The sequence below is a fragment of the Erinaceus europaeus genome, chromosome X, assembly GCF_950295315.1.
Source record: "Erinaceus europaeus chromosome X, mEriEur2.1, whole genome shotgun sequence".
NCBI classification, from domain to species: Eukaryota; Metazoa; Chordata; class Mammalia; order Eulipotyphla; family Erinaceidae; genus Erinaceus; species Erinaceus europaeus.
In genome coordinates this window covers 21,973,583-21,991,546 of record NC_080185.1, presented here as the reverse complement: position 1 = coordinate 21,991,546, position 17,964 = coordinate 21,973,583, and the positions used below count along the sequence as shown (strand labels likewise).

Here is a 17,964-nt window from a genome sequence, read left to right as displayed (position 1 = left end):
GTGGGACGGACACACACACACACACACACACACACACACACACACACACACACACTTTAACCAGAGCAATCATCACTTTTGGCTTATGGTGGTGCAGGGGATTGAATTTGTGACTTCAGAACCTCAGGCATGAGAGTCTCTTTGCATAACTATCACGCTATCTACCCCCACCCATAATATATACTATATATATATATATATATGTATGTATGTTTTTAATTGCCACCAGGGTTATCACTGGGCCTAAGTGTTGGCACTACAAACCCACCACTCCCAATAGCCATTCTTTCCTTTTATACTTGACAGAACAGAGAGAAAATGAAACTTGAAAGGGGAGGGGAGGGGAGGGAGAGAGGGAAGAGAGAAAGAAAGACACCTGCAGACCTGCTTCACTCTGTGAAGCACCTCCCTACAGGTGGGGGCACCTGAAACCCGGGTTTTGCACAATATATATTTACACTACTTTTGTGTAAACAAGTAGAAAACTAAATATACTTCCAAAAGCATTTCTAAGTGACAAAGTATCATCTAGGTGAAAAAAATGCCAAGATAACTAAATGTCAATTTACACATCTCTTGGGTAAACACGTAGAAAAGCAAAAAAAAAAAAAAAAACTAGGGGAATACAATTTGAAGCAAAGTAAGAAAAAACTAAAATTCCAGATGTTAATCCATGTGAGTTACTATAGGAGATCTTTGAAATGCCCCCCTCCCCATTCTGGGAATCTTCTGGAAAGAGTTGGAGATTAGTACTGAAAACCCTTCTATCTCTTGTTTAAAAACAGAAAATGTGTGCTCTGTGATACTGCATGTAATTACAGTTTCTGTGTATCAAGGAAAAAAAATCTAACAGTTGAAGGCAGGCAGTCAAAATCCTTTGGGGGCATATGGGGGAGGTGGTTGTGACATCTAAAAAGAACGGACTCTGGGATGCTAGTTGCCACTGACGAAGGCTAGCTGGGAGTTACTTTACAGAGTAACCTTGAAAGTGATGTCACAGTGGCTGCCGCAGGGATCCCTGTGTCAAAAGGCACAAGGATTTGTGTTTTACCCCAGAGACACAACAACTCAGAGAATGCATGACCTAGCTAAAATGGGAGGTTCGACTTTTCTCACCTTCCTTAATAATTCAACTCCAGACAATTTTGTGGACCACGGTCACCCTCTGAACTTGAATGTTAATTGAGTAAGAAAAAGTCTTAAGTAATTCTATGAATCAAGCCCTCCTCCACGCCCCCTCCCTCCTGCAGTATGCACACAGAGACAACAAAAAGCACCTTGTAACTGTTTAGTTTTTGCTCACTCAGTTCTGCACAAAAGGCCTAAGGAAAGTCCGTATTTTTGGCAGTATTTGGCTGACCTTAAAGATTTTTTTCTCTCTCTCAAAAAAAAATCCAAACTTTACCAGATTTAAGGACTGTATTAAGTAGAAGCAACCTGAGAAGTAGCTTTGCTAGAAATAATCACAAATGCTACTTATATATCATATAAATATCCAGCTTGATTTTTAGACATTTACATCTAAATTCCTCTACAAGAAATACATTCACCAAAAAAGACGGCTCTAAAATGTATGCAAAATGTCCAGGCAATGGGGAGAAAGCCTTCCTTTATGTCTGGACTAAACAGTGAACATTTTATCCAGTTCCACTGAATGAGGGACTTGGCTTGAAGTTAGTTTTTAAAATCAGAGCAAAGTACAGTAAGTATTCTATAAGTATTAAGTAGTAAGTATGTAAGTAGTCTATGTTGTTTCTATAGTTACTGTACTAATCGTAAATCCCAAATTAAAAGTTAAATGTTAGCCTTTATATAGAGATTAAGAAAATGCTTGGGGGAAGTTGGGCGGTAGCGCAGTGGGTTAAGCGCACATGGCGCAAAGCACAAGGGTCTGGCTTAAGGATCCTGGTTCAAGTCCCCGGCTCCCCACCTGCAGGGGAGTCCCTTCACAAGCGGTGAAGCAGGTCTGCAGGTGTCTATCTTTTTCTCCCCTCTCTTTCTTCCCCTCCTCTCTCCATTTCTCTCTGTCCTATCCAACAATGATGACATCAACAACAATAAAACAACAAGGGCAACAAAAGCAAATAAATAAATAAATAATAAAATGCTGGGAGTCAGGCGGTAGGCACGGCGGGTTAAGCACAGGTGGTGCAAAGTGCAAGGACTGGCATAAGGATCCTGGTTCAAGCCCCCGGCTCTCCACCTGCAGGGGAGTCCCTTTCCAAGCAGTGAATGAAGCAGGTCTGCAGGTGTCTTTCTCTCCCCCTCTGTCTTCCCCTCCTCTCTCCATTTCTCTCTGTCCTATCCAACAACGATGACATCAGTAACAACAACAATAATAACTACAACAATAAACAAGGACAATAACAAGGAATAAATATTTTTTTAAAAAAGAAAAATAAAATGCTGTTTATTACTAAGGCTGAATTATGAATTTCAGCTCACAGTTATGACTCTTCCCTAAAATCTCCTTTAACAAATACTGCACATCACTTCAACATTTATAAAGTTTTTCTCATGTTTCAGCTCATTTGATTCTCTGAACAGTCCTATGAGGTGGACATTATTACCCCCCTCCTTTTCCCAGAGGAGAAAGCTGGAGCTTTCCCAAATCACACACAGGTAGTAAGTGCAGAACTTGATACAAATGTAGGTTAAAAAAACCAACCTTATTTTGAAAGATTACACAATTATCCAGGAGAACATTGTACGAAATCACACAACCTTTACAAGACTCAGTCCATTATTCCCCACCTCAGCTACTTCTTAGGTTACTTGTGTTTAAAATAGCAACAAAGAGAGAATTGAGACCTAGAGGATATAATGTTGATTCAACAATAAATAAGTGAAATATATGGGTTTGAGTTTAAAAATGTACTTTGAAAAGATAGCAATGAAAATATTTTTAAGAAGGTACTTACCCTTCTAAAAGAAAGCACTATTATATTGTAGCTACTGAGAGAGGTCTGAGTTGTGAGGAAACATACAAAAGGCATTAGGAGAAGAAAACCATTCTCCTCCTAGGAGGGAAAATTTACAAACTCTTAATCATCTTGGAAATCAAGCTCAATAAAAGTCTCGGAATGAATTAAACCAAGCCCAGGCAGGCATCGCTGATGTACATGTACCAGATTTCTAAAAGGAGTCAGATAAAATTTCAGGCCTCTTTTGGATATGAAATATTTGAGCTCATAAAAACGGGGCTTCAAAATAGTGGAAAATTTCTACTTCCCTCTGGGTCCCCTTCCTCAACTTTCTCTGTCTCCCTCTCCCCCCTCATCTATCACAAGAGCCCTGCTCCACTGGGACAGGTGAAATGCCAAAAAGGAAGAACACTTCTCCAAGAACTAGTTCAAACTCAGTAATAACCTTCTGAAGACTGTGTCCAAGCACAGTTCACTCCAAAATGCTTGCTCCCATGAGAGACCAAAGATAAATAATATTCATCTCAACCCTTACTCAGCGATGCTTGCTTTCCCCAGCTGCTGCTTGAAATTGCTCTCAGAACTCAACATAAAAATATGTGGCCCCACCGTCTCTCCATGGCTTTTCCTCCCCAAGATCCTTCCCTCAGTACCCATCAGAACACATCAACTAGTTCTTTGTTAGGCAGCAAAGGATATAAATCGCAAAAATAAGAAAGAAATTAACAATGGAGTCGGGCGGTAGCACAGTGGGTTAAGCGCAGGTGGCACAAAGTGCATAAGGATCCCAGTTGGAGCCCTCAGCTCCCCACCTGTGGGGGGGGGTCACTTTACAGGCGGTGAAGCAGGTCTGCAGGTGTCTATCTCTCTTCCTCTCTGTCTAACCCTCTACTATTTCTCTCTGTCCTATACAACAATGACAACAACAATAAAACAAGGGCAACAAAAAAGAAATAGATAAATGTTTAAAAAATTTTTTTTAAAAAAGAAAGAAATTAACTATATAATTATACCAGGGCTGTGGTTATGGCAGAGGACCTCACCATGGCATTAATTAACAGTGATGAACGAATGTAATGCTACATAAAGCTACGTGGATAACAATGAAAGGGAGCAATTGCAATCAAGTCCTGTCTTGAGGTCCTGCAGGACACAGGGATCAAGGAGAGGGGGAGCTCACAGCAGTGGCCCTCCCCCACAGCTGCAGGCCTGTCCAGGGTCCGCCCTCATGCAAAGCTGAGCAGTTGGGAGTGGTGTGATCACCACATAGTCATTCCACCCATACCAAGGAGTTCTTTCTTCATGGAGTTCTGACAGCTTGTAAGTCATTAGACCAAGGAGGGAGTGGGAAAAGTATTAGGTGAAAAATTAACAGAAAGCCACAGAAATAGTAATAAGGCAGATTCAGAGTTCTTGCTTCCAACAACATGCAAAGTCATAGAAATTTTTGCCTAAAGTGCCAGCAGATAAAATCAGAGAGCTAAGAGAGAATTCCAGAAGACCCCTAAATCCAGTCCAAAGGCAGTGTGTCTGGAGGACCATGAAAATTAGAGACCAAGTAGAGTTGTGCTAATGGATGGCCAGTTGTCAAAATGTGAAGCCCCCTATCTGAGTACACATTCAAAGTTGTGGAAGTTGCCCTCAATGGAAGACTAGAAAAATCTTAAGATTTCTCCAGTTCAAAAATCCTATGATGGAGGCCCGGGTGGTGGCCCACCTGGTTGAACGCACATGTTATAATGTGCAAGGACCTGGGTTCAAGGCCCAGGTCCCAACCTACAGAGGAAAAGCTTCATGAGTGGTAAAGCAGGAATGTAGGTGTCTCTCTGTCTCTCTCCTTATCTCCCCATCGCTCTCAATTTCTGGCTGTCTCTATTCAATAAAAAGAAAGATAATTAAAAAAATCCTATGATGTTCAGGCATGCAACTGTGGTATTGTCTCTGTTCTAAACTGAGAAATCATTGAGCATCTAAGAAACAAGATGAGAAATTCGAAGAGTCAGTGACCAAGTTTCTTAGGTTCATCTGGTTGCAATATTCCAATCGATTCTGTAAGAAGGGATGAAAAATTTCCTCTGCCATAGCCTGGATTTGAAGGAATTATGTTAAGTGAGATAAACCAAAAGAAGGATGAAGACCACTCATAGGTGGAACTTGAGAAACAAAAATAGAAAGGCAAAACATATAGTGAAACTGCCAATAACTGTGGTCTACTGTAGCAAAGCCAAGGACTCAGAGTGGTGGGGGTGGGGGCTGGGGGAGGGCGATGAGGGCACTGAGGACCCAGGGCACAATGGTGGAGAAGGGCTGAAGTTGGTGCCACCAGGAGATATGACAGATAGTCATGTGATCACAACTATTTTGAAAAATGTTATCCCCCCCCAATAAAGTGCTTTCTACTCCCCATTTTGTTGCCTTTGTTGTATATTTATTGTTATCGTTGTCATTGCTGTTGAGAAGACAGAGACCTGGAGAGAAAGACAGACACCTGCAAACCTGCTTCACCGCTTGTGAAGCGACTCCCCTGCAGCTGGGGAGCTGGAGGCTCAAACTGGGATCCTTACGTCGGTCCTCTTCACGCCGTGTGTACTCAACCTGCTGCCCTATCGCCCGGCCCCCAATAAAGTACTTTCAAAGGGGGGAAACAATTATATCAAAAGCAACAACAACAACAAAAAACTGAGTAGGGAGTCGGGTGGTAGTGCAGTGGGTTAAGTGCACATGGCGCAATGCACAAGGCCCTGCGTTAAGGATCCCGGTTCCAGCTCCTGGCTCCCCATCTGCAGGGGAGCACAAGCTGTGAAGCAGGTCCGCAGGTGTCTGTCTTTCTCTCCCCCTCTCTGTCTTCCCTTCCTCTCTCCATTTCTCTCTGTCCTATCCAACAAAGACTGCAATAACAACAATAAACAAGAAGGACAACAAAAGGGAAAAATAGCCCCCAGGAGCAGTGGATTCCTGGTGCAGGCACAGAGGCCCAGCAACAACCCTGGAGGGAAAAGGTGGGGGGGGGGCTTAGCGAAGCGCAAGAAGTGACATAAGGATCCCGATTCAAGCCCCAGTTGCCCACCTGCAGAGGGGTCGCTTCACAAGTGGTGAAGCAGGTCTGCAGGTATCTTTCTCTCCCTCCTTCTTCCCTTCCTCTCTCCACTTCTCTCTTCCTATCCAACAACGACCACAACGACAACAGTAAATTACAACAACAATAAACAACAAGGGCAACAAAATGAGAAAAATAGCCTCCAGGAGCAGTGGATTCGCAGTGTGGGCACTGAGCCCCGAAAATAACACTAGAGGCAAAAAAGGGGGTTTTATTATAAGTATTTTTGTTTTTTAGTATTCTATAACCTTAGCACAGAACTATGTACAAATAACATAACTCAGTGAATGTCTATAATAAATGCATGTAAGACTGCCCTGTCAGGCAAGGGAAACTTTCATTCCTGAGGCTCCGAGGTTCCAGGTTTCATCCCCAGCAACACCTTATAAGTCAGAGTCGAGCACTGCCCTGGTCTATGTCTGTCTCTATATATATCATATTAATATATATCATGTGTAATATGTTAATACGCCATATATTAATATATTATATAAATATATACTACTGTGTGCCCAAAGAAGTCAGTTTTGTTCAGGATAATATTATTACTATAGGCAGCTAAGGTGACATCATAAGAAATTGAACTTTTAAGGAGTCGGGCGGTATTGCAGCGGGTTAAGCGCACGTGGCACGAAGTGCAAGGACCAGCATAAGGATCCCAGTTCGAGTCCCTGGCTCCCCACCTGCAGGGGAGTCGCTTCATAGGCGGTGAAGCAGGTCTGCAGGTGTCTATCTTTCTCTCCCCCCTCTCCATTTCTCTCTATCCTAACCAACAACAATGACAGCAACAACAACAATAATAACTGCAACAATAAAAAAACAAGGGCAACAAAAAGGATATATATATATATATATATATATATAGAGAGAGAGAGAGAGAGAGAGAGAGAGAGAATAGAGAGAGGGAGCTTTTAGCCAAAAAAAAAATGGAGGAGGGAGAGGAAGGGGAGGAGAGAGAATTAATGTCTGCATATACTTTGGAAGACAGTGAGACTGTGGACAGTTCTATCTAGTCTGGTGGAGATCTTAACAGGGATGGCTTCAATCTGAGGTAGGAAATGAATGGGCAGAAAGGACAGCTAGTACGGATCTGGGTCAAACTTTTTCTGGATGGCATTACCGTATACAAGGCTTTCTGTCTTTATTTTTTATATTTTTTATAATTATTTTTCCCTTTTGTTGCCCTTGTTGTTTTGTTGTTGTAGTTATTGTTGATGTCGTCGTTGTTGGATAGGACAGAGAGAAATGGAGAGAGGAGGGGAAGGCAGAGAGGGGGAGAGAAAGACAGATACCTGCAGACCTGCTTCAATGCCTGTGAAGCGACTTCTGCAGGTGGGGAGCCCGGGGCGATCGAACCGGGATCCTTCAACCAGTCCTGGCACTCTGTGCCACACGCTCTTAACCCACTGCGCTACTGCCCGACTCCCTGCAAGGCTTTCTTTTTTAAAAAAAAAAAAAAATATTCTCTTTATTTTATTTATTGGATAGAGACAGCCAGAAATCGAGAGAGAAGTGGGTGATGGAGAGGGAGAGAGACACCTGCAACATTGCTTCACCACTCGCAAAGCTTTCCTCCTACAAGTGGAGACTGGGGGCTCAAACCAGGGTCCTTACACACTGTCACATGTGCACTCAAACAGGTGTGCCACCACCCAGTCCCACATGCAAGGTTTTCACAACCTTTCCAGCATTCAACACACAAATGCTCATTTTCAGGGGGAGGGCAGCTATGCAAACATGGCTTTGTTCAATTACTGGAAAAAAAAAACACCCATGTCATAGAACTATAGGTGTCAGAAAGCAGTGAAATAATCTAAAACTATGGCAGACCATTTCCAAGGGTGAAGCATCATGAGCCAGGAACAGAAATAATAAAGCATTGCTCACTACGGATCAAGGAAAGTTCATTGGGTTTTCAAAGTCTTTGCCAGAGTGCTCTGAATTAGCATACAGATTCCCAAATCACAACCAATCTCAACTCTCTAACTGCAGATTAAAAAAAAAAAAATCTCTCAAAGTCAAATCCCAAAAGCCAACAAGTTCATATAAGAAATCAACTTGAAAGCAGGACCTGATCAAATTGTAAGTAGGGCACCAAAGTAAAAACCCAGTGGTGAGGAGTAGACATGTAGCTTCCTGGGCCAGTGGGGGGTGGGAGTGGGCAGGAGGGATGGGTCACGGTCCTTTGGTGATGGGAATGGTGTTTATGTACACTCCTAGCAAAATGTAGACATATAAATCAGTAGTTAATTAATATGAGAGGGGGAAATCAATTGTATGTCTCAAAGGTTCTCAAAAGACAAACTGAATCTTTTTAATAGATAGGCTACGTATTTGATATGCGGACTCTCTCAAAAGCCTAGACCAAGTAGATTAGAAGCTTCCAATAGCACAGCTATATACAAGATACTGGGTACTGTACAGCAAACCATAACAAAGGGACTTTTCAAAGTTAACCCAATTAACAAATAATGTGATGATAATATTAACTATTGATTGCTTTTTGAACCCTAAGACAGCAGGAACCTCACATCTTCACTATAGAGCCCCTACTTCCCCCAGTCCTGGCACCCTTGGATAGGGCTCACTTTCCCGTATGCCTCTCCCAATCCATACCAAATAATATTGCATCCGCCGATGACAACCTAACCAAAGCAACGATTGCCATCTCAACATGCTTCACCTCAGACTGTATCCAGAGACTTCACGTGTGGAATGACAACCCTTCAGCTTCATTACTCGGGTGAGACCTTTCCTTTTATAGTACACTCTAATTTCATCTCAGGTAGTTCACTTTCTAACAAAGTCCCATAACCTAGACATACACCAGTTTCTGTGAGAGAGAGCGTATGTGCACACGTATCCATAAACTACTGCAAAATATATACCTGAAAGCAGGATTACACTAGAGTTTGCAGTGAGTACCTCCCTAACACTTCCTCTCCACTATTCCAAACTTGGGATCCATGATTGCTCAACAAATTGTTTGGCTTTGTATGTTAACTCTCTTTTCAATCACCAGGTTCCAGATGCCACCAGGATGCTGGCTAGGCTTCCCTGGATTGAAGACCCCACCAATGTGTCCTGGAGCTCAGCTTCCCCAGAGACACACCTTACTAGGGAAAGAGAGAGGCAGACTGGGAGTATGGACCGACCAGTCAACGCCCATGCTCAGCGGGGAAGCAATTACAGAAGCCAGACCCTCTACCTTCTGCAACCCTCAACGACCCTGGGTCCATGCTCCCAGAGGGATAGAGAATGGGAAAGCTACCATGGGAGAGGGTGGGTTATGGGGACTGGGTGGTGGGAATTGTGTGGAGTTGTACCCCTCCTACCTTATGCTTTTGTTCACTAATCCTTTCTTAAATAAAAAATTAAAAAAAAAAAAAAAGAAATCAACTTGAGAGAAGACCAAAAATAGAGAGAGAGAGAAAGAAGAAAAGCCATCGAGTTCATGTAGAAGAAACTGACCTGAGAACAGTAAGGCCAAAAAATAAGAAAGAAAGAAGGAAAGAGAGAGAGAAAGAAAGAAAGAGAAAGAGAGAAAGAAAGAAAGAAAGAGAGAAAGAGGGAAAGAAAGGAAGGAAGGAAGGAAGGAAGGAGAAAGAAAAGCCATCAAGTTCATATAGGGGAAATTAACCTGAGAAAAGTAAGGCCAAAAAAATAAGAAAGAAAGAAAGAAAGAAAGAAAGAAAGAAAGAAAGAAAGAAAGAAAGAGAGAAAGAAAGGAAGGAAGAAAGGAGAAAGAAAGGACATCAAGTTCATATATGGGAATTAACCTGAGAAAAGTAAGGCCAAAAAAATAAGAAAGAAAGAAAGAAAGAGAGAAAGAGAGAAAGAAAGAAAGAAAGGAAGAAAGGAAGAAAGGAGAAAGAAAGGACATCAAGTTCATATAGGGGAATTAACCTGAGAAAAGTAAGACCAAAAAGAAAAAAGAAGAAGAAAGACGCAACCTCCCACATGCAGGTCATGGGCAGTCTCAAAAAGTGTCACTCTGTCAGGTTGCATAAAATGAATGATTTAAAAAAAGGGGGGGGGGCTAATGGTTTACAGTCAACAGTAAATAGAGTTGTTGGTACATGTGCAAAACTTCTCAGATTTCTGCAAGACCCTCTCACCCCCAGCCTAGGTCCTCCTCCACCATCATGCACCACTACCTGAAAGCCGCCCCCCACCCCACCCCAGAGTCCTTTACTCTGATGTAATACACTAAAAAGATGAATGATTTTTTAAGAGGGGGGAGGGAGCACTTTGGGGCAGGCAACGGGACCAAGGAGCAAGCATCCGAAACTTTCCCGTTCATATCGGCAAAAAATGTCCCACGCACGGAACGTGACATCATGGCCAAGTATGGGCTACAGGATCTGAACTTTCTAAGCTACAGATGCGACCACCTCCCTCTCTGGCCCCAGACGTATTTTTCCTCGAAGAAGGGAGGTGGGGTGTGTGGGGGGGGAGAAAAAAAAGGAAGCCTTTTGGGACTGTCAAGGGTGCGGACGACCCTTGGGAAAAGAACCTACACGTCAGTGAATCCTGTGACTTTCGACTCAAGGCTCAATGCAGGGAAACTTGCGAGTCTCAGTGCCCCCGCCCCCCCCCCCCCGGCACCGAAGCTCTCGGGTCCCAGCCGGGCGCCCACACATCCTACACACACCACACGTGCACTCAAGTGCCAGCGCTAAAGCGAGCATCCGCGGGCCCCTGGGGTCCGCCTGCCCGCGAGGTCGCGAGGTCGCGAGGTCGCGGCCCTCCCCCCTCCCAGCCCCCACCTCCCACAGCGCCCGTTGAGCGCTCGCGCCCCGCCCGCCCGCGGGGGCTTAGGCCGTTGAAGGCTACCGTTGGTCGGTTGGCTGAGGGACTGGAACTGTTAGCCACCTTGTCCGACCCCGTTCCCTTCAGCCCCCCCCCCCCGGGCTCCCCCAACCCAAAAGGGCTCCCTGTCCTGTTCCAGGGGATCCAGCTCCAAGCCTGAGAAAAAAACGGATCGCCGGGAAGGGTTGGGGGGGGACGACTCCAGAAAAAAAAAAGTTGAGGGACGTCCGCCACTTAAGTTCCAAAAGTCCCTCAGGGCCACGGAAACCCCCGTCCCGCGCAGATCCGAGGCCTCCCGGGAGCGGTTGTCTCACTCACCCATCCGCTCCCGCATCCCCCTGAGGGATGTGCTACCGCTGCCGCTGCCGCTGCCGCTACCGCTGCCGCCGCTGCCACCGCCGGCACCGGCGCGCTCCGCCATCTTCAGAACAGCGCTGAGAAGAGCCGCTGCAGGCTCACTGGCTACAGTGCGCACACTCCCCGCGGCCGCCGCTCCGCAACTAGCCAAGCGGGCCGGGGCGGGGCGAACTAGAAGCGTGTGGGCGGGGCCTGGTCATGCCACGCCCCGTCTTATTTGCATATTCCCTGGCGCCAGGTGTTGTTCTCACAGCCAGCGACCACCTAAGTAAAGAAACCCCCTCCCAGCGCACCTCACAGCCCAGCCAAGCATCACCCAGCTAGGCCAACCAACATCCACCATTCCTGTTCTTTCCTCACTTCTGTCTGGCAACTCAGTAACCCTCCTTCTTTCTGTTCTTCATCTGTTCACTGAGGGAGTGCTTGTGGAGTTCCTCCTGGATGCTTCGGTACCCTAATCGTGCTAGTCTTGGCAATGCTATCAAATGAAGGTCCATGTTAATGAAAGACACCAACGCACCCAAGCGCAGGGGACAGGGATCAGATCCTGAGTAGAGACTTTCTAATAAACTATTACAAAATAACTCGTGCAACTTTTAGGTCTCATTGTTTTGTTTGTTTTATCAGAGCACTGCTTAGTTCTGGTTTATGGGGGGGGGTAGAACTTGAGACCTTGAAGCCTCAAGGCATGAGAGTCTCTTTGCATAGACATTAAGCGCTATCTCCACCCACTCTTAGGGTTCACTGTTAAGGTGAACTGTCAAGGAATCTTGATGCGCCCCTGAAGAAGAGAGGACTTGTCTGGCATTCATTGCTCAGGGTTTGGGAGGAGGTTCTTCAATGCTGCAGGAAGTCTTCCCCATTCAATCACAGATACAAAAGACAATTGCTATCATGCTTTCTGCCTGTAGGCCCATAGAAGATGGAATAGCCCTTTCTGTTAGTATGGTTGCAGAAAAACTGATTAGGGGCAGGGCTGATATAGGGATGTTGAGGGAGACCTCAAAATGGAGTAGGAACTTGTGGGATAAGCATTTGGATGAGCACTTTCTCAAGGTGCATCGCAAGCTATAAAGTAACAGAGGCTAATAGCAGCATGTGTAGCTTCCTCCTGTGTAGCAGGCATTGTTCAAACTGCCTTGAACATATTGACTTCTTTAAGATTCCTGCTGCCCTATGGTCTAGCGACCACTACCACCCCATTTTACAGGTGAGGTGACTGAAGCAAACACTACATAATTTCCCCTGAGTCATAGTGTTAGGAAGTGACAGAATTGAATTGGAACCCAAAGCATTAGATTACTATGCCCATATGTGTCTAATCTGGGTCTTTTCAATACTGTTTCCTGAGAGTTGTCTTCATATATTTCACAAATGATTTGTCTCCACAGTGTAAAAAAAGGTGTAAAAAAATGAATGAAAGGAACACATAGAGAAAGACAGTCTGCAAAAAGTGAGCAATAGACTACAAACAGGAGAGTTGTTAAGAGCTTCTTTTTCTTCTAGCGTTTGCCCTTCTTCCGTAGCCAGTTAAGAGCTAATAAACTAATAAACTTAAGAAAAGATGTCTACTCCTTAGCAATCAAGGAAAGCACAAGTCTCATGTTACACCTAAGGATTTGGCAAAAAACTACATTAGTGTGGATGAGAGTGTGAATTATTATTACCAGGGCTGTAGGTTGGCATTAGAACACACAAAGCTGTGCTCCCATACTTACACAGAAATCGAGGTGAGTACCAGGGGAGGTGGCTGGATAGTAGAGCACAGCTCTGGCAGGTACAAGGCCCCAAGTCTAATTCCCAGAACCAAAATGCCAAGAGTGGCGGAGTGGTGTTCAGACCTCTCCCTTGCTTTGTCTTATGAGAGAAAACAGTCACTGTTTGCATGATATGCATGATGCTGGCCATGATTAAGGCACAGATATGATTAGGGTACCAGTACAAAGTACACAAGAGCACACACACTCAGCTCACCTTTGATACACTTATATGGAAACAAACACAGTTTGACAAAGCACATCACCATCTGCAGTTTCTCGTAGAAATAACTGAAACAATCACTGGAAGAAGGTGACCCCAACTAATAATGAGAAAGCATTGAGCTACCTTGAGACAATGACATATTCTACAAAACAACTGGCCTCGATGCTTCATGACACTCATGTCACGAAAGATTAGAAATAATCAGCTTGGAAATGTTTTCAGCCTGGGGAAGTAGCATAATGGTTGATAAGCAAAAGACGTTCATGCTTGAGCCTCTGAGGTCTCAGTTTCAATCCATAAACCAGAGATCAGCAGTGCTCTAGTTCAAGAAAGAAAGGAAGGAAGAAGAGAAGAAAGAAAAAGAAGGAAAACATGGGGGGGGAGCTGTTTTTAGATCAGAGGTGGCTAAAGAAACTGAATGTCATATACATGATCCTTGGTTAGAACTCGGATTTTTACAGAACAAAACAATACAAAAAACAAACCAAAACTTGAAAGATCATTTATTATTGGGACAACTGGGAAAATTTAAACATGGACTGTATGCTACATAATCCTGTATCAAGGGCAAATGTCTTGGGTCTGAGAGTGATTATGTGGTCATGTAGGAAAACGTTCTTTTACTTAAGAAGAAATGCTTAAGAATTTTGGGGGGAGGTGCATCATAATGTCTGGAACTCAGAGTCAAGTAGTTGGGGGGGTGCAGCGGTAACAGAAAAGGTTTATATTTAATGCTGATTCTACTGTACTTTCAACTCTTTTATGGGTTTGAAATTCTTCAAAATGAGTTGGAAATTTCTCCCCCCTCATTTATTTATTTATTTATTTGTCTATTTATTCTCCAGGAAGTTTCTACTTTCTTGCAAACCCCACCACTTTGGAAAATAAAACTTAGTGACTGGGACATAGTAGAGTGCAGGACTTGACAATCACAACTTGAAAGGGCAAATAATACAGAGAAATTTTGATTTGGAGTTACATATGGACAGGCACCCTCCATAGTCTTTTCAGCATTTAGACTCGGATGTCCTTAATCCTGCCTGGGAATGCATGTGGGGGGGGGGGGGAGAGGGGAGCGAAGTAAGAGAACTTGGAAAAAAAAACACAGGTGGCATATGTGAGGGGCTTATTGAGTAATTAAAACTTGTTCCAAGAGCTCAGTGGGATGAGAAATCAATGTTGCTTGAGGCCATCCAAGAAGGCTGAGTGGAAGAACTGGCACCTATTCAGGACCCCAGGTGGGACTAGGGGAGCCCCAGAGCTATTTCCTCACCTCCAAAAGAGAGCAAGCAAATCTTCATTCCAGCAAGAGATTGTTGAGTGGAGAGATGGGGCCATCTGTAGCCAGATCCACCCCCCTCCTTTTTTTTTTCTTTTTAAGGGAAACTGAATTTCTATGCAAAAACTCTCTCTCTCTCCCTCTCTCTCTCTCTCTCTCTCTGGTTATTGCTGGGGCTTAGTGCCAGGACCACGAATCCACTGCTCCTGGTGGCCATTTTTTTCATTTTTATTGGATAGGACAGAGAGAAAATGAGAGGGGAGGGGGAGAGAGAGAGAGAGACCTGCAGCCTTGTGAAGCAACACCCCCACCCCCACTGCAGGTGAGGAACCTGAATCCTTGATCGAGTCCTTACTATGTGTGCTTATTTATTTATTTTTTTAAAATGATCTTTTTCTTTTTTTAAATATTTTATTTTATTTATTTATTCCCTTTTGTTGCCCTTGTTGTTTTATTGTTGTAGTTATTATTGTTGTTGTCGTCGTTGTTGGATAGGACAGAGAGAAATGGAGAGAGGAGGGGAAGACAGAGAGGGGGAGAGAAAGATAGACACCTGCAGACCTGCTTCACCGCTTGTGAAGCGAGTACCCTGCAGGTGGGGAGCCGGGGTTCGAACCGGGATCCTTATGCCGGTCCTTGTGCTTTGTGCCACCTGCGCTTAACCCGCTGCGCTACAGCCCGACTCCCACTATGTGTGTTTAATCCACTGTTCCACCGCCCGAACTCCCTCCCTCACTAAAAAAAAAAAAAAAAAAAAAAAAAAAACTCTTGATTTTGAAATGACTACATTAACAATTTTGGAAATTGCTGTGCAGGGCAAAGAAAACAAACAAAGCTTAATCCATATTTAAATTTCAAAACTCTTTCTCTCTCTCCATACATGTCTGTATATCCAAACAAGCTCCACGGATGCCCATAGGTTGGCTTTTAAGTCTCTTTAAAAAATCTATAGAGGACCTTTTCTTTCTAAAGGTCTTTGACACATCATTGTGAAGTTTAGCACTCATTCACTAAATCATTCAGTGAGACTTTTGCTGACTGACTGTTGTGTGAGCTGAGGCAGGTTACAAAAGAAGCTGCCTTCCGTTGATCCTAAACTGAGAATTAGAATTCAGGGCTTCCTTGTACATGGTTCCTGGGGCTACAGCAACTCCCTAAGGAGCTCCCATGAGACTGTATATTTCTCAGAAAAATACTGGAACTGAAGGCAGCCAACTTGGGGAGAGTGAGTCTACCCTGGAGTGAACCCAGACTCAGAGCTGGAAGGAACCCAGGCAGCTTCCTTCCCCTCCTATATTTGGAAAGCCTATGTTCCACAGTGAGCTAGAAAGAACAGGAATCCTGTTCACTCCCCCCCCCACGTGGCTATCCCCCTCCCTCAAACCTGACAGCAGCAGGAAAAGAATATTCAGTCTTCACAGGTCTAGGGATTGTCACTTTTATTATTATTATTATTACTAAACCCTGCTGTTTATTGAATGGAATTCATGTGTAATACACACTCAGTGAAGTTCCATGAGTCTAACAAATTTGCATTTAAACTGCTACCACTACAGTCCTGTACTGTGGGTTTGAAGCTTCCCAACCTTGGTGGGTCTTCCTCTCCATCCTGAGCTATAACTAAGAACCCTCTGTCAAGGACACTGGCTGAAGACAGGCCTCTGGTTGGGCTGTCCTGTTCTTTTCCTCTCGAACTCTACCGCACATCTGTTGCAACTTGGCTGAGGCAGAGGGAAGACCGATGTTTCATTCCGATCTCATCTTTTGCCAAATCTACTTACATTTCCCTTCCTTTCCCCCCAAATCTATGCTTTTCTTCCCTCCTAAGTTACAAGCTCTGGTTATGGGATGGTAGCTTTCTTAGTTCTGAACTTCCCAGTGCACCACCATACCTTGCCTCATATAGAAGGACACTTCCTTCGGCACCCTTTGCATAGAAGACCAGAGTGATTCACTCTGTTCCCTCTCCTTTGGGAGAGTCCCTGTCCTTCCCTGGGGTGGGGCAGGGGAACTGATTCTCATGGCTTGAGCTCTCCAGGGTGGGGACAGAAAGTTTCTGGGGAGAGGAAGAAGCAGCCACCACCACCACCACTAAATTAATAAAAGGTGGGAGTCGGGTTAAGCACAGGTGGCACAAAACTCAAGGACCGGCATAAGGATCCCGGTTCAATCCCTGGCTCCCCACCTGCAGGGGAGTCGCTTCACAAGCGGTGAAGCAGGTCTCTCTTTCTCTCCCCCCTCTGTCTTCCCCTCCTCTCTCCATTTCTCTCTGTCCTATCCAACGAGGACGACATCAATAACAACAACAATAATAACTACAACAATAAAAAAACAAGGGCAACAAAAGGGAATGAATAAATAAAATAAACATTAAAAAGAATAAATATATATATAAAGAAAAATATTTTTTAAAATTAATAAAAGGTAATTTCTGGGTGCCGGGCTGGTTAAGAGCACCTAGCACAGTACACAGGGACCCAGGTTCAGCCCCCTGGTCCTTACCTGCAGGGGGAAAGCTTCACAAGTAATGAAGCAGTGCTGCAGGTGTCTGTCTCTTTCCATATCTCCCCCTCCCTTCTCAATTTCTTTCCATCTCTATCCAATAATAAATTCAAAATTTAATTAATAAATAAAAAAATTAACTATTAAAAATAAAGAAAGAAAAGAAAAAGTATTTCCCTTTGAAGTAGAAATCCCAACAAACCTCACAGACAATGGCATGGTCTCAGTAGCAATGGATTTGAGATTTGTCTTAGAGACTTCTGGGCACAGAGAGCTGTCATTTATCCTGTGCCTGTTCAGTGCAAGCTCTATGCCAGAGGGTGTACCTGGCTTATTTCCAATAATCCTCCCCACAACTTTATGTACTAGCTTCTCTCACCGTCTGTATTTTTTAAAGACTTCTTTTATTATTATTATTTATTTCCCTTTTGTTGCCCTTGTTGTTTTGTTGTTGTAGTTATTATTGTTGATGTCGTCATTGTTGGATAGGACAGAGAGAAATGGAGAGAGGAGGGGAAGACAGAGGGCGAGAGAAAGACAGACACCTGCAGACCTGCTTCACCGCCTGTGAAGTGACTCCCTCGCAGGTGGGGAGCCAGGGGCTCAAACCGGGATCCTTACACTGGTCCTTGCACTTTGCACCACGTGCGCTTAACCCGCTGCGCTACCGCCTGACTCCCTGAGAGTCTGTATTTTACAGATAAGAAAATAGGCTCAAGGGGCATGTGATTAACCTGCTCGTAGTTAAGCACAAGAAGGGCCATGGTGGACTCAGGATTCAAGCCCATGTGTGTCGCCTACTCCTGTCACCCTGTCTCCCAATCTGCCAGGTGACAAGCCCTGTCTGTCTTGGATCCTAACCCATGTCTGTTATGGTCCAGTTGGGACACTCTGGCTACTGAGCCTTTTGTTGTTTTTGTTTTGTTTTGCCTCTAAGTGGGGCTTGGTGCCAGCACTCCGAATCCACTGCTCCTGGCCGCCTTTGTTTTTCAATTTATCAGATAGGACAG

General features: G+C 44.3%; 1 protein-coding gene across 7 annotated transcripts in view; it reads right to left on the bottom strand.

Annotated features, from left to right (window-relative positions):
• MAP7D3 (MAP7 domain containing 3) overlaps window positions 1-11,269 on the bottom strand; it is a 41,527-nt gene extending 30,258 nt beyond the window's left edge. For all 7 annotated transcript variants that reach the window (XM_060182491.1, XM_060182492.1, XM_060182495.1 and 4 more), the window contains exon 1: window positions 11,152-11,269. In XM_060182491.1, coding sequence (XP_060038474.1) covers window positions 11,152-11,254 — 103 coding nt within the window. In that variant the 5' untranslated portion in view covers window positions 11,255-11,269. The remainder of the gene's footprint in view (window positions 1-11,151) is intronic.
• Between the last annotated feature and the right edge of the window lie 6,695 nt (window positions 11,270-17,964).